Raw genomic sequence first — 23,511 nt, 5'->3', positions numbered from 1 at the left:
TCCTCCCTTCTGTCCTCCCCGACACCCCTCCCCACTGCCCCCGGTCAAGCACATGCTCTCTCTCTCTTTCTCTCAAATAAATACATAAATATATACATAAATAAATATCTTAAAATAAAATAAAATGTTTGTATTCAGTCCTCTGGAGAACTGACTTCAGGAATCTGAGAATAGGGAGGGAGGACACAGAAAGATCGAAGTCACTGTAAATAGTCTAAGTGAGAGATAATGAGGTCTTCAAAAAGAATATACTCATTGCAATGATGTTTTGAAGGTAGATAGACAGGACTTACTGATAGAATGAGGGACAGGCAGCACCAACTTTAGACCAGACTAAGAAGATCCACATATCACATTCATAGGAACTCTTTTATACTCCTTTTTAGGTCGTAAGAAAGTTTTTTGAAATCTCGATAACCAAGGATAATTACGCAGAGAGACACAGGCAGCACTGAACTGTTCCACACAGCACAAGAAGAGAATCTGAGAACTAGCCATTGGGGTGGGGGTGAGGGGTGAAAGGTGAGGATGGATTAAAAATTCATAGACAATGCAGTAGAAAATTGGAGGACAGAGTGGCTGCTTTTGTTTAAAGTCATCCTTCTCCAATCGCCTGGAGTCAACATCTAAGCAGACTTCCCTCTCTCTCCACACTCTGCTTAGAAAAGCCTAGAACTGCCTGGAAATCCTGACTTGGAAAAATGAGGTATGGGGGAGAGGACTGTCACCCTTCTCTCCTTATGGTTTCATTATGTCAGTCCTGCCTCAGGGTGGATCCTGAGCTGAACCCAGCCAGCTTCCTACCAAGCAGAACAGTACTACCTTCAGGTTTATCAGGGTTGGCCACACAAGGAGGGGAAGTCTAGCTTCCAGGTTTCAGGTTGATGACCTCAGAAATCACAGCAATAGCCTGATTTATAACTTCTAATTATGACATATGATATGTAGGATTCCATTTAAACTCCTATTCTAGGCCCCACAAATGTTAAAGGCAATGTGAAAAGAAAAGGTAAAGGAAATAGAAAAATCCAAGATGACTTCTTGATTTTTAAATGAATATTAGTATGATTTCCTTATGAACTTCACACAAATCTATCTCAATTCAACAGATTTCCAATCAAAATCCAATCATAAATTCTGGGAAGAATTTGACAATGGTTTAATTCTGTTGTTGTTGTTAGAGAGAGACGGCCATGAGTTGGTAGAGAGGGGCAGAGGGAGAGAGAGAGAATCTTAAGCAGGCTGCATGCCCAGTGAGGAGTCTGAGGAGGGGCTCCATCTCAGGACCCTGAGATCCTGACCTGAGCAGAAATCAAGAGCTGGTCGCTTAACCGACTGAGCCATCCAGGTGCCCCTGTTTTAAAATATTTTAAGCCAATTGTGAAAAAGAAGAATAAAAAGAAGGAACTTGTTCCCCCAGGTATTAAGCAATATTGCAGAGTCATAGAGGTATACTGGATTAGATACATGCTAATGAACCAGTGAAACAGAACAAAAAGGCTATTAGTATATGGGAATTTGTCATAGAGGAGTAACAGCACAAACCACTGGGAGAGCTTACATTATTTGATAATGTGTGTTGCAAAAAGTGACTTACTTCATCTAAAGAGTGTTGTCTTTCTAACTTATATAAAAACTTCAAGCTAATTTATTTGAATTCTAAGTATAATTATAAGTGTGAAAGGTAAAATATTCATGATACTGGGTGACGAATGATTTCTGAAACACCTACAAATCACAAACCAGAAGGGGAAAATGGAATATTTTGACTATACTTGATTGAAATATTTCTGTCCAAACGTATCTAAAGGGGCAAGAGAGAGGAAGAAGATATTTGTACCACTGAAAAAAGGCAAAGACTTACTATCAGCAGTTCTTACAACCTAGGGGGGTGAAAACAACCTGAGAGAAAAGTAGGTGATGACTATAAAGTCATTTTACAGAAGAAACTATCCAAATGTTTAATTAGTACTGAAGGAGTATGTTCAATCTCACTAGCAATCAGAGAAATGCAAACTAAAACAGTAAGATACTACTTAATATCTATCAGGTGGACAAAAATCAGAAAGCTGGCTTCTACCATCAGGCTTTGGAATAGAAAAGGAAGCTCTCCTGAACTCTTTGTTGGAGTGAAAATTGTTGCATCCGTCCTGAAGGGCAATCTGTTAGTGCTTAGTGAAGTTACTATGTGTGTAAATTTTTACCTCTCCCTAAACTGCCTAAAACAACTTAGATAGGGGGTCTGGCCCAGAAGGAGAGATATTAGCAGAGATAACCTTTTTTTTTTTTAATCTGAAAGACTTATCTGCATGTCACAGAAAATATCTGCTCTTCTTATCTTCTTGTGAATTTCCCTCCTCCCACTTGAAGCCCCAGGCCAATAACCTCAGGATGGCATATAACCCTCAATTGCCTGAATGCCTTTGGGTATATTATTTTTATGGGCCTCCCATACATATAAAATTAAATTTGTTTTTTTTCTCCTGTTAATCTTGCTACTAATTTAATTATTAGACCAGCCAAAGCACCTAGAAGGGGAAAAGGGAAAAATTTTCCAACCCTACCACCAGAAATAGATAGAGTTCAAGAATAGCACTGAGTGAAAGAAAAAACAGATAAGATGAATAGCACAATACTATCTAGAAAACTTTTTTTTCTTTTTTTTTTTTTGTAGGGATACTTGTATGTTTAAGTAAACTTTGAAAGTATGACTGGAAGAATACACATTAAATACACTAGAGTGGGGAAGGAAAAAGATCTTGAGAAAGGATGATGAAAAGTACGTTATTATTTTACTAGTGCTGCAGTAACAAATTACCATTTACTAAGTGGCTTACAACACAAATTGTATTATCTTATTGTTCTGTAGGTGAGAAGTTGGTGTGATTCTCACTGGGCTCCTTTCTGGAGTCTCCAGGGGAGAATTCTAGCTTCTAGAGGCTCCCTTCCTTCATCTTCAAAGCCAGCAAAGGTTGCATCTCTTCGTGCTTCCTTCCCTATCCCTCTGACTCCTTTTGCCTCCTACTTCTACTTTTTGTTGTTGTTGCAAAATAATTAACATACACTGTTAGATTAGTTTCAGGTGTACAACATGATTCAACCCTTCCGTGCATCATTACGCAGTGCTCATCACGGTAAGTGTAGTCACTATGTGTCACCACACAATGTAATTACAATCTTATCAACTATATTTCCTATGCTGTATTTTTCATCTCTGTGACTTAGTTATTTTATAACCGCAAATTTGCACCCTTGGGGCGCCTGGGTAGCTCAGTCGGTTAAGCGTCTGCCTTCGGCTCAGGTCATGATCTCAGGGTCCTGGGATGGAGACCTGCGTGGGGCTCCCTGCTCTGCAGGAAGACTGCTTCTCCCTCTGCCCCTCCCCTCTTCTTGTGCTCTCTCTTTCTCAAATAAATAACCTTAAAAAAAAAAAAGTTTGCACCCTTAATTCCCTTCATCTATTTTACCCACCCCTCACACCCACCTCCACTCCAGCAACTACCAGTTTGTTCTCTGTATGTATGAGTCTATTCATTTGCATTTTTTTAAATTCCACATATAAGTGAAATCATATGGCATTTGTCTTTCTCTGACTTATTTCACTTAGCATTATACCCAATAGATCTATCCATGTTGTTGCTGATGGCAAGATCTCATTTTTTTAATGGCTGAGTAATAATCCACTGTGTGTGTGTGTGTGTGTGTGTGTGTGTGTGTGAGACGTCTTTATTCATGTCAACTGAGGGACACCGGGGTGCTTCCATATTTTGGCTATTACAAATAATGATGCAAAAAACAGAGATGCATCTTTCTTTTCAAATTAGTATTTTTTGGTTTTGGGGGGTAAATATCCAGCAGTGAATTATTAGATCATATGATAGTTCTATTTTTAATTTTTTGAGGAACTTCATACTGTTTTCCACAGTGGCTATACCAATTTACAGTCTTACCAACATTGTACGAGGGTTCCCATTTCTCTGCATCCTTGCCAACACCTGTTATTTCTTATCGTTTTTATTCTAGCCAGGTGATATCTCATTGTGGTTTTGATTTGCATTTCCCTGATGATGAGTGATGTTGAGTATTGTTTCATATGTCTGTTGGCCATCTACATGTCTTCTTTGGGATAAGTGCACATTTTAATCAGATTATTATTGAGTTTCTTTGCTGTTGACTTGTGTAAGTTCTTTATATATTTTGAATATTAACATCTTATTGGATATATAATTGTAAATATCTTCTCCCATTCAGTACGTTGCCTTTTTTATTTTGTTAATGGTCTCCTTCACTGTGCAAAAGTTTTTTTTTGGGGGGGGGGGGTAGTCCCAATAGTTTATTTTTGCTTTTGTTTCCCTTGCTGGAGGATACATATCTAGAAAAACGTAAATGTTGCATCTCTTTGGCCTTTCTTCCATTTCCTTCTGACTCCTTTTGCCTCCTACTTCCACTTTTAAGGATCCTTGAGATTCCATTAAACCCACCTGTATAATCCAGAATACGCTTTCTACCTCTAGGGTCTTAATCAATACCTGCAAAGTCCTTTTTACCGTGTAAGGGAAAATATTCACAGGTTCCAAGGGTAGAATACAGACATCTTTGGGTGGCCATTATTCTGTGTACCACAGGGAAAGGTAAAAATAAAGACTAAACAAGTTAGGAAGAGTGATGATAATAAATATGACACCCAATGAAGAATGAAATAAACAATTCTATGTGCTTGAGGTGCTAAAATAGAGGAAATAGGAAAAAGGGGAGGGGGACAGGGAGTTTTCAGCTGTGTCAAATGATGCTGAGACGTCAATTAAGATGAGGATAGAGGAAACCATCATTGGATCTGGCAAAATGAAAACATTTGGTGAACTTAATAAAGGCAGTCTTAGTGTAGTGGTAGCAAAGAATGCAGGATTAAAGGGGATTGAGGAGAGAATGCGAGATGAGGAAATGATGGGAAAACACAATGTCACTTCTATAATATGTGGTTTTATTACACAACAATCTCCTTCTAGTAAAAATGAAATGCCACAAAATAAAAAGCACATGAAAGTAAATTATTCTACCCCTTAAAGGAGTATAATGAAATGCAACTACTGTAAGCACTTTCAAAGACTATGTTTTCAAAATTTTAGTTGAAAAAAAGAAAAACATTATAGTATAATTACAATTGCATTAAAAGAAATAGATGCATAGATAAAAGGATAGAAAATACATAAAAGTCTTCATAGTGGTTGTCTTTAGCAGGTTGATATATGATGTATTTGAATTTTTTCCTGTTTTTCCAATATTCCATACTGAACATGATTTTTTTCACTTTCCAGAAATAATGTAAATTCTTGGACATACTAAGATTCTTCAAAATTGTTTTTGTTTGAACTAAAAATAAAATGTAAATATTGTACTTCATACTGTGTGTGTGTTCACAATAACCAAACTGTAAAACTTGACTGGAAATGCAACTAGGATTCATAACTGGGGTCAGCCCATTAACTACAGAGAAGTTAACTGAAACTTCTGGGCCACAATTTCCTCATTTCTAAGTACGTGGATAGTAGATATCTCAAATGTTCCTTCTAGCTTAAGCATTTAACAGAATATTCAGATTCAAATGACATTATTTTCATGTAATCGCCCTCATTTATATAAAAATCTATATAATTTACTTATAGCAAAAATTATCAGGAAAAAAAGGTGAACTCTCTTGGACTGCTTCTAATTATCAGAGTTTGTCAAAGTTTGGATGAATTTGCTACAACCCCATACAACCATGTCAACAAATACAGTCACAAGTATGGATAGACTAAAACATTTAACATGGTTTCAAAAACTCAACCACCTCTGCTACTGAAATACCTGTGTATATACATGTAAGGCTCAACATATCCATGTGCCCGGTTGGTTGTCTTCCTTTACAGATTGTCTGCTTTGATAAGAGAGAAAGGAAGGCCACACTTGTAGCCACAAGGGAACTTTGAATAATCACCTAGTCCTTTTAGCAGAGAGTTCTCTCTGGAAATGTACAGAACTGCTCTCCAGATAATCCAGTTGAATAGCACTCACGTTTCATACCTTCTGGCTTTCCAATGACAGTTTTCCTGTCATGATGACTTTGGAGTTTAGCTATGAGATGGGAACAAATCAACTTTAAGAATTGAAGAATATCAATACTTCATTTCCAATCCTTTCTCTATTTATATTTCCTGAGATACATCAGCCTTGAAGGATATAAAAATGGCAGCCTTGTGGGCATGGAATTATAGAAAGAACCATTACAAAGTCTAGCTAAAAGAGTAAACTACATGTGACTTGCCCAGCTGTCAGGGGGAAAAAAAATAGCATCTACCAGAAAAGAGCATCTGCTCTACCCCTGCCCTCACTAAGAGCCAGCTGTTTTTCAGTTATTCTCACCTGCTGGCCAGGTTCTCTCAGGATGAACTCTTGCCAGGGGTGAAACAAATAAAGACAGTCAAGACTGAGCAACAAGCTACTTCAGTCCTTTTTGTGCTTCTGAGGCCATGAACTCCTTCTGCCCATCTTGCGCTGGACCTTTGGTTTCCTATGGCTCACCAGGATGCCAGTAGTTTCTATGAACTTTAGAATGCCCCTCTTACTCTGCCTCCAATAATAGTGTCCTCCTGGTTTCTGTTTATCAAGCCTCTGGGGCATTATCTCCCCAGATCAGTCCATCTGATCCTAATTACATTATGACTAAAGGTGTGTCGCAAATTTGGTTGGTTGTTTTCTTTTTGGAAGTATTTTCTACATCAAATTTAACCTTTGATAAATGTCTAGTGAAATTAACATTGTATATTGTAATTTCTTTTCTACATCCAAGGATGCCCCTAACTGTCACTAATTGGTTGGAGTAAGCAATGGTAGATTTCCAGTATGCACAGATTTCATCTCTTTTTAAAGTATTCCTTTAAAATATCAATCCATTAAGTTCTAATTAATCTTCAGGCACAATGAATTCAACCTGACAACTGTGCTATATTCTCCAATCTTTTCCCTCGAGATTCTGCTATATTTATCCAGTTTTAGGAATGTGTTTAATAATTCTAATGTCTAAAACATATGGAAATCTTAGATTCCTTGAAGAAAGTCTATTGCATTTCACTCAGTATTGGTGTTTTAAAATGCAGTATAGAAATAAATATTTCAGACTTTGTGGCACATTGCCTGAGTTCAAATCCCAATTCTGCCATGACCTTGGACAAGTCATTTAATTTCTTTCTGCCTCAATTTCAATGTAATGGTGCCTACAATACAGGTTGGTTACAAAGATTAAATAAGTTAATATACGTATGTGCTTTAAAAAAAATACCTGGTATATAGTATATTTTTAATAAGTAAGCTACTACTATTGCTGTTGTTGCTATTCATCTATATATTTTTTTCTTCTTTGCTAAAAGTATTAACAAGAGTTTCAAATTCATCGTTAATAAATTATTTTGACATCTGAACGCAGAGCAATGCTTTAGAATTCATATTAGAAAATTCATAAATATGGACATTCCAAGATATAGAAAATAGATAACCTAACCATGTGACATTAGACATGGCGAACAAATAAATAATAGCATTGTGGCAGAGATGCTAATGCTGGAGACAAATGAAGAGCCCTCCAAAATCTATTTAGATGTTAGTCAACAGTTCTTTTAGTCACTGAAGCTAGTAACAGTGAAACCAGTGAAGACAGATACGATGAAAATAGAGGATACAAAAGCTCATAGAGAGATTACAATCTCAGTAATTGTAGTTTCCCAAGAATTTTACATACCATCCAAGTCCAACCTAGTCCCATCATTGCACAGATGAGAACTCAGAAACAGGACACAGGTGCTACCTTGGATCACATGGTTTGGAAGCAAACGAGTCAGAACCAGGACCCTTGTCTTACCTAGAGATCCTACTTGCCACATCACAATAACTGCTTAGATCTTAGATTGAAACTACTATGGCTGCATGTTCAAAAGCTTCAACGTATATGCATTTTACTGACAAGACTCCCCAAAGACTACTAAATTTAACTCTGAGTCTTAATTGGCCAGAAAAGTCCTTATCAATAACAAATTCTATCAACCTTCCTGTAGGTTTGCTTATTCTTTGTTTTACGACAGATGGCTTTTCCCTAATTAAGACTCCTTTCAGAATACAGAGATTATGCACTACACCTTGAGAAAGCAAATCCTTTTTCTCCTAAGAGCCCCATGTTCTTAATATCCAAAGGAACTGAGGCAAAGAAGCTGAACATAATCCAGTCCTCCTTTTCCAGCTGAGCTTTCATTTCATACTTCACTACAGTTTCTCTAATCCCCACTTTCTCTTTGGGTTGCAGTGTATGGCGAGCACATAGCACATTTAAAATCCCTGCTGATCCGTTGAGATGCTACACAGTGCATGACAGAGTTTGGCAAGCATGTGCATTGAGACCTTTTTTTAAAACATCTAAATAAAACAGAGCCTGTGTTACCATCAGTTTTACTCTGTTCTGGAGGCCACTAAATCTTCTTGCTACTCCCAGGAGTGCCCCTTCATCGAACAGACATCATCCTAATCGGGATGCGACCAAACAGCTGGATTACAGTGAAGCATTACCCACCGGCTGAATTCCTTACACACACACATCCACACACATGCAGCATCCTACAGAAAAAGACTTATAAATGAATGCTTGAAGACTCATTTCTCACTCTGACCCCTGGGGTCAATGATGTCAGAGAAACTATTTCTGAAAAGAGCTCTAGAGTGGGAGTGAACAATCAGGACCAACAGTAATGAGCAGCTCTTGAAGGTCACAGCTGTTGAGCATCTAATTGTAACTTGAAAAGCTGAGTCCCAAGTTATTAATGATCTTGCTGATAAACTTTTTTCCCCTACTCCAAGTCATATAAGCTCTTATTCTAACTTCAAAGATAAAGCAAAGAGCTGCTCTAGCTATAAATGCAAGACTTTTCCTGTCTAGATGCAGCTGTGCATATTTGACTGCCTTCTTTCCTCACACACTCGGTGTAAACCGGTGACCTTCATATAAATTGAGGCACTCCTTCTGATTCTAAGATCTCTAAGGGAAGAGATCATCAACTCTGCCAAATATTTTGTTTTAGCTTGTTAGCTACTCAGTATTATAAAACAGACTGAATGAAATCAAATAAGTAATTTACTCAGAGAGCCAAAATGATCCTTTCCTTACTTTATATGCATGTGGCAGAAAACACAACACCTTCCTTCAAAACACAGATGCTATGTTTTTTTTAAGTTGGGTTATGGGAGGTGAAGTAATATTTCCAGAGGCCAACAAAAATTATACTGGAGGATAAAAAGAACTGCCTGCTTTTCTCAAAAATCACTAAGGACAAAGTAATGCAGACATGAGGAAATATAAGGTATACCATTAAAAATTTAGGAGACACATCACGCATGAGAATACTATTCCAGAAAGCATCCCAGATCCCTCAAGGATGATTTAAATCAGGTTTGCTCCCCCTTCTTGCTTCATTTGGTCTATTGGTTTATAATTTCTTCCCAAGTAGGGGTTAAATCTTCACATTCCTCCAGTTCATCTAAACAGAGTCATTTATTTATACACAGTAGGTTCACAGTAAATGCTTGCTGAATGAAGGAAATAATTATAATGTCTTTCCAACTGGAGGGCTGTTCACTGCTCTCACCACAGCAAGCCACTAAGATTCTTGAATGAACCCCTGAGGCTGTCACAGAATGATGTAAGGCACTCACCTTTCCTCCTCACCTCCCCTCAACCCCCCAGCAAACCTAAGGGAATTACTGAGCAGCTTCCACCCAGCCCAGAAGCAAACAACTGAAATCGGAACTGCAGCCCATTAGTAAGACCTAAGTTAGACTAGGAGAAAAACTTGGTTCCTGTAGGGTAGAGATGGGAGCAAAACATTTAATGAGATTTTTCTGAGATTCAGATATGTGAAAGAACATGTGTGCAAACACACATGCTCATTCTCTATTCTTTTTTCTTTTCTTTTTTTGCTGAATAGGCTCATCAGTGATATGCCATTCAAGCACAACAATATTTTGTCAGCCACCCCTTGCTTTCACAGGTGGTGGTCTAACAGATCACAAGTATTTTGCTATTTGAATTTTAATTAATATGTCATTAAAGAAGTATTTATTGAGTAAATATCATGAGCCACAGATAATATTAAGGACCCTAGCATATACATGGTAAATAAAACACAGTGCCATATCTCAAGACTTTTATGATCAAGGAGGAAAAGGTATATAATATACACATAACTATAATATGATAGTGTAATAAGTTCCCTAATACATTTTAGTGTCAAGCATTGCCACCTACACTTACACTAATCCCTAGAAACTTCCAAGAATGTACAGATCAATACATTTCCATCATTCTTGCTTCTCCATACACCTACAAAAATGAAGTTTCCACCAAACCCAAGTCATTTAATCATCTATCAAATCTCTTGATATTTTCGCATTACCACAGCAGGATGGTGGTACCATTTTTTTTCAGTAGTGTCAGATCACTAAGCAGGGGTGCAGCAAGACTTGAATAATGAATGGGGAGATCCCCGTTCCCTTCACTCCATACACCTACAAAAATGAAGTTTCCACCAAACCCAAGTCATTTAATCATCTATCAAATCTCTTGATATTTTCGCATTACCACAGCAGGATGGTGGTACCATTTTTTTTCAGTAGTGTCAGATCACTAAGCAGGGGTGCAGCAAGACTTGAATAATGAATGGGGAGATCCCCGTTCCCTTCAAACTATAATAACAACTTACATGCAAAATTCCAAAAGCCAAAATCTTATCTCTCCAGTCTGTGTTCACCAAACTCAATGCCAAGCCTTGGAATTCTCTAGTCATGACAAAAACTGAAATAAGCAGTGCTTCATTAAAATGAAACAATTCATATATCCATCTGATCTGAGAAGACTGCTTTTTTTTTTTTTTGAGGGTGGGGCAAACCCAGTTAATTATATGGTAAGATTTTTACAGTTAATCTTGAAAGACCCAGGGAATAACTAATCAGCAAAAACAGTCAGAAATGCTATCCAAATTCTCTTCACTTCCCTTCTACATTTACACTAACCCTTCTGGGACATTTCATACATTTATGTGATTTTTCTCTCTGTAGGTGATACCTAAATCTGTTGCTAAAGATCTAAACTACTTTAATTCCCATTATTCAAAAAATTCCTACAGAATGGGCTCATGAACACCTAGAAATTTATCCTATTGAAAACCAAAATCATTACCTTCCTCAGGAACCAGTATTCCTCGCCAACTATTCAAGTCAAAGTACAGATAAGGAATATAAGCATAGGTTGAACTCACAGTCATAAAATATTTTTAAAACCACATATAATGATTTCAAAGCCTTTTATTTAATATACTCCATTTTTAAAGAAATAATGAAAGTGCTTTTAGTTTCTCAATTTTAAAGTCTATGGTCACAATGTCTCAAATATTGTGCCCCAAGTATAAATTAAAAGTGTAATTTTGCACATTTCAAAGTAGTTAATGCATGCATTTATATTCAACTTGCATTAGATCCATTTTTAAATGGAAAAATGCACTTGTCTTCAGGGTTGTAGTCCTATGAATAGACTCAAGAAGTAAAAAGCTTCATGTTTTTTTTCCATAATGTCAAAGAATTTTAGATTTGGATTTTCCCTGGTAGTTTACATAGAGGTTATTATTCTTTGATATAAATTCTCACACAACAGAACATATCTCCAAAATCTCATTAATTTATTTACTCATTCAACAAACATGAGTGCCTTTCACAGAGCATTCCCAATTTTGGGTGCTTAGAATATAAAGATGAAAGACACAGTGTCTGTTATTAAACGGAGTCAAAGGAAGAAAACAGATGAGTCAAGAGACAAGGTATGGTAGTGTTGTCATACCTTAGCCTCCAGGGATCAAGGAAGGCTTCCCAGAGGAAGTGACACCAGACGATATAGAACAGATTAAAAGAGAGAAGAGAAAAATAGACTCACTGACACATTACCTACTGATGCTGTAACATTTTTTTTAAGTAAATGATACAGATGAACTCATTTAACACAATAACTCTATGGTTATTATTCCTATTTGAAAGATAAGAGAAGTCAGACATCTAGCAAGTAATGGAGTCCAGACTGAACGCCAGACATTCTGGCCCAAGAAACTATCCTCTTTATCACTAAGTTACACTGCCTCTTGCCCCAAATGCCAAAAACTAAAATATGACTGGGAGTTAGAAAAGCCAAAAAGGGAGAGAAGGGCATGGCAATGACAGAACCCAAAGCCACAGAGTTAGACAGAGCACGGGTATAAGGAGCAACCAGAGATGAAGCCGTGAAATTAGGAAGGACCCAGGAAATGAGATTACTAAAGCTCTTACCAAAATACCTATGATGTCCCTTGTCATGTGGTCGCATAATTCAAAGTCTATATCACAATCTTGTACGAGGAAAACAAGGAAATACCTTATGTAGCATGAAAAACAAAAGCCAAAACAAGCCTTGACATTTTCGATTAATAATAACTTTCTTTAGAGTTACGATAACATCTTATAAACATTTTATATTCTCTGAACTACAGCACAACACAAATAAAGATTTTAACAGTGTATATATAATCTAAAGTAGAGTTCTATCCATGGGTTACCTAACTGTTTCTACTTTGTTTAAATTTCACACATGTAATTATTATCTGCAAGCCTTGGATATGCACTTGTGTATATGTGTATGTCTACTAAAACTGGGAGAGATGCAAAAATAGGTATCACACAAGTAGCTCTTCAACAATACTATGTTGTAGCAGACATTTAAGATGGTAAACAGATTTGTGTAATAGGAGAAATAAAATACAAGTAAGAAATAAACCAGCAAAACACATATTTTCATATGCTGTTCAAATAATTCTGCTAGACAATCTTCCTATTATAAATAATCAAATTATTTTTCATTTGCTATAAGTAATTACATTATTTAATATGGGCAAAACCAAATTTATAAATATCAGATGAACATTCTTTTTTCCAGATGTGAAACTGTGGGATTAAATTACTTTTACAACATCAACAGTTTCAAAGAAAATTGAGAAGTCAATCTTTTTGAATTCCTAAGATTTTTAAAAAGTAAAAGACTTAATGTATCTACTTTTTAACACAGAAATGAAGGTAGATATAAATATTTTTTGTCTAAGAAAATGCATTGGAAATAATGTGTTTTTTTCACATTTTAAGCCTAGTTTTGATCAACATGTCATTAATGACAAATATTTTTGCCACAGTATAATTCTTAAATTCTAAAAAGATTTAAGTATTTAGACAAGTAAAATGATTAAGTATTTAGTTAGGGGAAACTTTGGAGCATGCTCCCATCCTCCTTTTTTTTGGCTATACACTATGTACAAGTATATTTAAATTCATTCAATTAAAAGTCATTACAATATATAATATTTAATTTAATTATTAATTTACAAATCTGATCCAAAAAGATTTCATTTTTTTATTAATCTCCAGCAGTATTACATTCCAGAAATAAAAATTTTTAAATTTGTACTATATACTTTTAATATGTGTTCACTCCAGCACTGCTTTAGCCTGTTGTATTTATAATTAACTAATGATCAAAAAGGAACAGGGAAATGCAATCCCCGAATAGGAGAAAATCACTAAACTTAGTCATACTTTCTTAATTCCATCATATAAACTCATAAACCCCATCCCCTATTATTTGCTCTATTTATACATAGGGCATTTAAGAAAGATCAAGGCATCAATAATTTATCACTGAGAATCAAAAACACTTTCATTTTCTCATCCATTTAGCTCCTGCTCTGTCATCATTATGTATGAACTTTCCATGGATTAGCATTACCAGAGGCTGCCAGAGGGGCAAAGCATAAAAAAATTTTGGGACTTCCCTTTAATTTACCAATTGTGTCAACCCATGATTTGATCACCTTCAACAGCTTATAATTTTCCCTTCCCTAAATGTAGGTGTATCCCCAGGATCTCTCATTGCCTATTATCTTCTCTGCTTTGGGTAATCTCATAACCCCCCACGGCCTTAATTATCACCTTTATGTTGAAAACTCCTAACTTTATTACTAGCAATAACTTTTCCCTTGATATTTAGATTCATATCCCAGAGTTTGCCTGACCTTTATGCCTCTAACCCAGTATTTCAAAGACCAAACTCACCATTTTTTTTTCCCTGAAAACCAAAGCTTCCTCTTGACATCCTAATTCTGTGAATGGTCCCAACCCAGTCACCGAGGCATCTTTGATTCCCTCATACTCACTTCCTACATCCAATTAACCAGTAACCAAGCACTGCAGATTCAGTCTCTGTGCATCTCTCACACTGTTCCTCTTCTTTCCATCCCCATTGCTATCTCCCCAGTTCAGACACTCATTACCTTCTGCCCTAGAGCAACAACCTAACTGATCTTCCACTTTCAAGTCCCTCTCTACCCTAAAGTTTCCCACATAATCCTGACAGTTTCTAAGCTGCAAATCTGATCAAGATCTTTTGAAGAATTTTAGCTGCAGACAAAATTATGCACAAAGTCTCACCTGGACATTTAAGACCCCCTACAAGATGGTTACAAACTACCCCTCAAACTTCCTGCCCCACTACTTCTTTCCTCATGTCCATATTGCTGGTTAAGCTAGACTCTTCACTATTTGATGAAAATGACAGAATTTTCTCCAACTAAAATTTTGTTCACATAATTCAATACTTTGGAGCACGATCCCATCCTCCAGCACCTCCCACCTATGCTTGCAAAGGATCCTAGGGATTTTCAAGAGTTAGTTAAAATACATTATTGAAGACTGCTCCCTTCCTCTCTTCTCTCCTATCCCCATGCCACACCAGGAATGCCATCTCCTCCTTCTTTAAAATTCTATACCACTTGTGTGACACCGCATTTCACCAAATCATAGTCAAATGCATACTAGTATACTTATTCTCTCTGTCTCCAGCAAGAGACTACAAATCCTGGAGGAAAGGAACTGCCTTACAGAGGGTTCTATGTACATTACAGGCACAAAGTGTGAATTACATTGAGTTATTTTCTCTTCTAAACATTTATGTTTAGTTCCCCAAGCTATCAACCCATAATGTGCCCAAAATATAAAGACAGTATTTTAGAACATTACTTTGTCTCTTCCTCAACCCAAACAGATATATGAACAAGTATTAAATAAATTCACTGAAAATTCTCCATGGATCTTCCATTACATATCTCTGGGATAATTACTACAAAACAAAGAGCCAATTAAAAAAGGGTTAGGGCTGAGGCACCTGGGTGGCTCAGTCATTAAGCGTCTGCCTTTGCTTAGGTCATGATCCCGGGGTCCTGGGATGTAGCCCCGCACAGGGCTTCCTGCTCTGCGGGAAGCCTGCTTCTCCCTCTCCCACTCCCCCTGCTTGTGTTCCCTCTCTCGCTGTGTCTCTCTTTGTCAAATAAATAAAACCTTTTTTTTAAAAAAAGGGTTAGGGGTAAATAGTGGTAGGTAACACTTAACTGGTCTCAAGGACTATATGCTTAATCATATTTAATATATTTATATATGATATTTAATCATTACAACAATATACGTACTTTTATTATCGCACTATACAGAAGAGATAATTTTTTTTAAACATAAGTCCTTGAACTTGGTTAAAACTGCTAATAAAAAGTAAAACTGGGAATGAACCTAAATCTTTCTGATCCCAAAGCTCAGGTAATAATGGTAATTCCATACTACTACTCTATCATTAAAAGCAAAATGGTGAAAAATTAAAGATATGTCCAATAATCGAGAAAAAGAAATTGCTTCTCAGGAAGTAATCATAGTGAGGGAAAAGTCATCAACTCAATTAACCATATATATAAAAGAGAGAAAGAATAGAGTGCCTGGCCAAGTTTCTATATTTCTGGACTGGAGACTATATGAAGAATGCAGAATCTAAAAACATAGGCATAAGCCAATCTATGAAGGTATAAAGTTTTATACACAGCACTTGTCCTGCCCTTCCCTTTCATCTTAATTTAGGGTTAAGGCTTCTATAAATACAATGGAAGTTTCCTCTGTATCTGGGATACACTGCAGATCTCTTTTGCCACATACATTGTTTGAGTTGAAAGGAAACAGAAGAAAAAGGAAGGGATTTACTGGTAATTGACTAATTTATTCTGAGAAGTATCTGTCATTGGTAGTGTCAAATATGCTCCTTTGGGACATATATACAATTATTAACACATGGCAGATACTCAATGAGTTAATGAAACAACTTGCAACACATTCCTAATTAAATCAAAGGAACATTTTTTTTTTTTGCCTAAATGTCAGAGTTTAGCTTCTATTTCCCATTATTCATATTGTTCGTAATAAGAAAAATATTATGGTGAAAAATATAATTTCCATAAGCATTTTGAGAAGCTACTCATATACTTCTCAGATGGAAAGGGAAAATAATTTACAGTTTATGCCAAAAGAAACAAAAGAATTTATCATATTTTCCTTTAAATTCTTGAAGGCCAAACTCACTGACACATTTATTTTCAATTAGATTCATCACTCTGGTATTTATACCATCTGAGAAAGAAACAAGCTCCTAAAGAAACGCTTTGAAATCATGTTTAGGGCTGCGAGGTTTATTATTATTTTTTTAACCTCTGTGTTTTACCTATTTCCATAGAGGTCTATTATCCTTCTTTCCACATAAAACTATAATATGGCCCTAAATGTATATAAGAATTCTAAAGAGTGGGCGCCTGGGTGGCTCAGTTGGTTAAGCAACTGCCTTCGGCTCAGGTCATGATCCTGGAGTCCCGGGATCGAGTCCCGCATCGGACTCCCTGCTCAGCGGGGAGTCTGCTTCTCCCTCTGATCCTCCCCCTCTCATGCTCTCTGTCTCCCATTCTCTCTCTCAGATAAATAAATAAAAAATCTTAAAAAAAATAAAAAATAAAAAATAAAAAAAATAAATAAATAAAAAAAAAATTAAAAAAAGAATTCTAAAGAGTGATGAGCAAATAATGTGTTTTGCATAATAATTAGACCTGACATTTTGTCTCTAGTAGAAAACTTCACTGAAAGACAAATAAAAGTGAACAGGGTCTATTATCTGCAATAATACTATAGTAATATAAAACAAGAAGCTAACACAGCACTTTGAAGGCCATATTACATTGTTCTCTTGCAGAAACAATTACATCCGGAAGGCTGAGCTTGTAAAACAGAGGGTTTTCCGTTGCAATTCCAGCAATATTAATCTCTGTGCTTCTGTGACAAGTTCCTTCAACCCCATATCTCCCTATGAACTTCTAGACGTCAGACTGTAATGTAGTAACAAAATTAGAATGAGCTTTTCCAGAAATTTGGGAGTAGGGGAGTAAGAATATGAGAACATCCCAGAAGGATAACTTATCAAAGTCAATATAAGTAACACTAATAAAAACATAGTAAGAGTAACATGGTCTCAGATTTTCCAATGATCATCAGTGATAGCAAAGGCAAATACAAAAACCAGACAGAGGTGAAGAGAAATTGTTTACCACATGCCCATGCTTAACTTCCAGGACATTCTAGGTGAGAATCAAGAGAAGGATAGGAATTGTTCTGTCAAGACGAGGCTTGGGATGGGTGGAATACGAAGGAAAATCAATATAATTCAACCCTACATCGAATTTTTAGCTAAGCTGAAGAGGACTCAGGTGGCATAGGACATTCCAACCAGCAAAGATAATATCATTTGCAAAGATATAGAGAGAAAGGAGCATGGTTTGTCTGGTAAGCTGACAGAACTTCCACAAGGCTGAAGAATAAGACATGTGTGGAAATGTAGTCTGAGATAAGAGAAAATGTGTTGCCTATTAATCTTATTTACTAGGTGTATGTGTTCTGGCCCATAGGTTTTAAAGCATCCCACATTTACCACTCCCTGTTCCTCATTTATTCCAGTGGCCACTAATTTGCCCTATCATGTTGGTGAGTTCATGGTATATAAAAGAATTGACTCCATACCCAAATCATTTTGTTAAACAAGTAACCCAACAAGGGAGTTTTTGCCACCCTTTCTCTGCCTCTATCAGTTTGTTATAACACCATTACATGTACAATTAGGTGAGCTCTTACTATAGTCTTATATTTTTTACTTTAAAAATGCTTATTTTTTTAGTGCAGCTGTGATTTTCTAGACTCTTAACCACTGAGAATATTAGACATCTCTTTAAGAAATAGCATCACTTTACAATGTCATCAAAGGATAGGCTATTCTAATAATCAGGTTTAATTAGGCAAGAGTATAAATCAAGACTCATTTTTGAGGTACTCTCAAAAGACACGTGGGGATTATCTTTTGTTATTATTTTATTAAACTGTGTGTCATGTTACACTGTTAATGAGTACAAATACGAGCAGATTAGTCTCCTGTATTCTTCCAAATTTTGACATGGAACATTGTATTAAGAACTGAATGAATGTCAAATATATCTGGGCCTGTAGATCAACTGCCCTAACTTTCCAACCTGTTTCCCTGCCATAGTACTGAGAAGTCCGTATTGTGAATGCACATATATAATAAGCATTCTGTCAGCTGGGAACACAGGAGAGCTCAAAATCAGATCTAATCTTGGCTCCACTCTAGCCCTGCTAGGTATTACTGGGAAGTAGAAGGAAGGATTGAATAAAAATCCTAGCAGATGCTCTTTTGTTACAGAGTATCTTATCATACCTAAGCCAAACAGAATGCCTCACAAAGAATGGTAATAACACTTTTTTTTCTTTTTGATGAGAATAACTTATGATCAACAAATAGCATTTTTAGTTATCTTTTTTCAGATTTGTGTATTGTATTTAAGTTAGGAGTTCTTAATTTGGGGGCAAAAAAGTTAGGTTTCTATTCAAACGAATGTGTTGAAGAAGTTACTTGTACATGTTTGGATAATAACACCATCATTCCATACCAACATTCTCTGTTTCATCTTGTCATTATTATCTCAGTAAGTGGTACAATCATTCATCATGCTATCTTTTAAGCTAGAAACCTGACTGTCCTCTGAGTTTTCTTTTGGCCTAGTCCATATTCCATGAATCTCTAACTCCTGTCAATTGATCCTCATTATCACTAATGTCGCTCACTCCTTGAGTCAGGACTAGCATCATTTCTTACTTGAATCAATAGAATAACCTTCCTATCTCAAGTTTCGAAGTCTCCAGTTCATTGTTCAAATGCAGGCAGCAGGTCTTTGCTTAATGCCTGTAAGATTAATTTAATTGTTCCCTCACTGCCATCAGCAAAATTCTCAACTCTGCATAATGTTGTATCATGCCAATCTGATCAGACCTTTAGCCACTTCTCCATATAATTTCTGCTCCTACATTTAGAACTCCCTCTTGAGCATGCACAGACCAAATATTGTGTTTATTACCATTTTATAAACAAGGTTCTTGGCCTCTTTGGTTATAGGGGAGAGGTATCCTCTAGCAAGCATATGCCACACTGTACTCTCTTATTGTGTCCCAATACTCACTGAGAGAACAAAGTTTGAGTTTCCTGTTTGTGTCTTCCTAGCACTTAGTCCAGTATCCAGCAGGCATTTATACTCAACCCAATGTCATTGAAAAAATAAATAAGGGCAAGAATGAATGATGGAACATCCAGTGTTTTATAATTCAGATTAACTTTAAAGGTTGACTTTTGTTTAAAATAACAAAAACAATCAAATGGAGTTTTCTACTTGCTTATAATTATCATAAACGCATTCCCATTTATAAACATAAAAACCCAAGAGTGGGGAAATGAGAAAAAAAAAAAAAAGGTGATGGTAGAGTTCAATGTGATTCTCCAAAAGTACTGACAGAATACACAAGTCCCTTGTAAAAGCATTTTGGCTCTTGCAAAGGTAAGCTTTAAAATGAGCATAGGGTAGAGTTTTTATGACTTATCAAGACTGAAATGCTTTCGCTGTATTCTGAGAGAACACTCCTATGAACCCTGCACGCTACATGTGTGGCTTGCAGGATGGTTATTTGTAGATCATCTCAATGAACTTCTTATGCATCTGCAGGACAATCACAATTAAAGCAAGGAAAATCCTGATAAAAAACACATTTAAATTCCTTTGGCTTCAAGGAAAAGTCTTGATATCTAGTCATTAACTGGGCAATCTGCCCTCAGACTTCCTTCTGCCTTAATATGCTAAAGCGAAACATGTCTTCTGAGAACAAGAAAGTCATTGAGATTTTAAACTCTTTATGCTTTGCTGCTCTACTGTGAAGTCCTAATTCCTATGAATCCGAACACTCATTAACTCTTAAGAACCGTTATTAGCTATCCTGAGTGAAATGAATATAAAATTTTAAAAAGGACAAAGTTTAATTTCAAACCAATACAAGGATTTTTTTTTAATGTTGTTAGGGTTGCTTTCGTTGGGTTTCTACTTGCTTGTTTGGCCATCTATAGGACAAATACAGAGGTTAACATTTTTAAAAGGAGTATCAATTTGATTTTTCAATTAAAAATTACATTAATATCAGTCTTTATAATTTATATTGATTTCTGAGTTTTCTGTATCTTAGAGCATCTTGCTTCTGTAACAGATAGTTGTTTTTATTTTGAGAAAGGTAGAGGCAGGAAGAAAGGGAGGGAGCCGGAGTTTACGGACCTTTTCTTGCTTGCATTCTTCCCTGTCTTTTCAATTTGAAGAGCTCAAAGTAATGTGGTATTTCTTCTTTCACTTTCATTTTTAACACGTGTCCAAGCATTCTAGCTATATGTATTATCTTCCAAATCAGGAAAGATGATGCCCCTGTAATATTTACTGATTTTTTTCTTTATTTTTTTCTTTAAGGGGGAACTAGAAGATGACCTTCAGATGCTCTTTACCTCACTGATAAAGTTACTTTTGCACAAAAGCAACTTTCAAAAAATATTGTCTCATTATAACAGATTAACATGATTCTGTAGGCTCCTTTTAAAATCACATGATGTTTACCTCAGTCTTCATTTATGAGATCACATGAAGTTTGTCTTATACCTATGCTTTCTTTTCTGTCTAAAGCAAAAATATAATGAAATTTTCCTATTCGTAAGTTGAGAGAAAAGCATGATTTAAAACCCATTACTACACTGAAACCTGTCACATACATGACAAAAAGTAAAAGCAAGTAACATAGAAAAATCTTATTAAGCCATAAATTTTGGGTAACATTTAAATTCAGCCAACTTCTTAGTAAAATTTTATAGGAAAAACTATTCTAATTGATATTCTGATTTTTTTTTTCCTCAAAACTGAATGGCTAGCAGGTGTGTGTGTGTATATGTTAATGTTAGTTGCTGGCTTGAACATTTATAACATTTACTTACTCAAAAATTAAACTTCATTTTTGGATTTCTTCTTCAGGAGTACTAGAAACTGTGATGAATGTACATGCATTGGAGTAAATTAAATAACATTAATTTTATATTATTATTTTACAATATAAATCAAAAGCCAACATCATGAGGGAAACTTTGTTGAAGCACATTCTCTGAAAAATATGACTGCATCCAATTTAGACAATTTCAGGTTTGAAATGGTAATACAAAACAGAAAGCAGAAAAAAAAAGTTCTTAAAGAATGTTTACTATACATTTTCCTTGAATTTGTTGAGCACAGTAGAGTCAATTTTACACACTTCTGTGGAAGCATATGCACTCCCCCATCATTAATCATGAACACCAAGGGAGAAATGCTAATCTGAATGGGAGGATTCTAGGCCATTGATTGCACTATGAGTGGACAGTGTCCATTGAGTGGACAGAGCCACCATGAGTGCCAAGTGACTCACACTTACTCTTTCTACGTGGCTGCAGCAATTGAAGAGGTAGGTTTAACTCTCACATGTCAGAATTGAAAAATCCATCTCAGATGGAATTATGATACATTTCTCTTGGTCCCTGAACTGAAAACCAAGTATTCCAAGTTATTTTACCAGAGAATATGGTTATGGGGTTAAGAAGATAAGCTCAGTGGTATTTCATGTTCCTTTGACGGTATTTCTTGTATGAATATCCCCTTGAAGAAATTATGGGGTAGGAGAGGTGACAGAATTTTAGGAAAAGACTTGATAATTATGGTTCCCCCAACCAAATACTTCCCAGCCTTTTTCATGTAGCATACAAAGGAAACTATTAATATAATATATAATATATATGAAATATATGCATATTGCATTCATATAAATTTATTAATTTAATTATAAATGAATAAACATTAACATAACATATATCACAAAAATGAATATATATTACATATATAAAATACATATTACATCTATAAAGAAAATATATATTACATATCCTATTATATTTATTATATTATATTCCCTGGAGGAAATAAGAGGGATAGGAGTGCCTGTATGGAGTTTAGTGAGAAAAATTACATTGCCTAAGTATTACATAAAGTATTGGGGAAAAGAATAGTATTAAACTTTGTGCAAATATTATATTTCTCACTAGGGCTTCAAGAGATGGATGTCATTCACTGCACTTACCAGATGCAAAGACAATATTATAAAGTACTTCCAACATTTTCATAAGAAAATTAGGTTGCTTTATAACCATCACTTTCCTATCGGATTTTATGCTTTAAATGACTATATGCATAATTCCCAACCAAGATGTTTTCATCATACTCTCCTCAAAATCTTGGTAGTTTCCACTGATGAGAATTCTTTTTTTCAAACATGCAGATGATCAGAAATATTAAAACTTGCTTTTACAACCGTCACATTTTACAATAGTTGAAATGGTCACTAAGAGTAATTTTAAATTTCCTGTGATAATGCAGAGATATTTCAAGCCCATTCAGAAATTTAAAGTAAAACATTCTGACATAATGAGGAGGCTCTAATGTAGAACAAGCATGCAGTGTTAAACGACTGGCTAGGAGACCACTAAGTGCAAACATCAGCCACAGTGAGTGGATGCTGACAGTAAATAAATGAGAAGACACATTTGGGGCACTGCCTGGGGCTGAGCCTTCCAGGAGTCCCTGCCCAGCCACCCCCAAGCCCCCCTCCGCACCACTGGCCGCACCTTGGGCTGCACTCTGGGCTCCTTGGGCACCTGGACCACGACCTCCTCTGGTAGCTCCACGGGGCCCTTGTCCACGATGAGTAGTGGCACGCTCTGCTGCTGGTTGCTGAAGGAGATGTCTGGGTGGTAGAGCGCCTCCTGGGCTGCGCTCAGCATGTCGCAGTGGGGCAGCAAGGGCTGGATGTCGCTCACTGTGCTTGCCACCTGCGGGGACCGCAGGGCGCACCATCAGACTCCGCTCAGCTCAGGCCCGCTGCAGAGGAGCCCAGCTAGAGGCTATTCCCAAGGCTGCACTCTGCTGCAGGCCATAGTCCCTGGACTCCAGCCACCCCAGGACCCACTCAGATAACCCTGGAGCTGAGGAGAACACATCCCCCGGTCCCTAGTGTGGTATGGACTGTGTATTTCTGTCCTAGCTAAACACTACCTTAAGTAAGTCA

General features: G+C 36.4%; 1 protein-coding gene across 25 annotated transcripts in view; it reads right to left on the bottom strand.

Annotated features, from left to right (window-relative positions):
* Nucleotides 1-23,511, bottom strand: part of ADGRL3 (adhesion G protein-coupled receptor L3) — an 829,369-nt gene that overhangs the window by 485,530 nt on the left and 320,328 nt on the right. For 24 of the 25 annotated variants that reach the window (XM_078068714.1, XM_078068715.1, XM_078068719.1 and 21 more), the window contains one exon: nucleotides 23,072-23,275. The exons of the other annotated variant lie outside the window; for it this stretch is intronic. In XM_078068714.1, coding sequence (XP_077924840.1) covers nucleotides 23,072-23,275 — 204 coding nt within the window. The remainder of the gene's footprint in view (nucleotides 1-23,071; nucleotides 23,276-23,511) is intronic. 25 annotated transcript variants of the gene reach the window in all.

The sequence above is a fragment of the Halichoerus grypus genome, chromosome 3 (genome assembly GCF_964656455.1).
Source record: "Halichoerus grypus chromosome 3, mHalGry1.hap1.1, whole genome shotgun sequence".
NCBI classification, from domain to species: domain Eukaryota; kingdom Metazoa; phylum Chordata; class Mammalia; order Carnivora; family Phocidae; genus Halichoerus; species Halichoerus grypus.
Note: the sequence above shows the minus strand (reverse complement) of the source record. Positions and strands in the feature narration are given on the sequence as shown.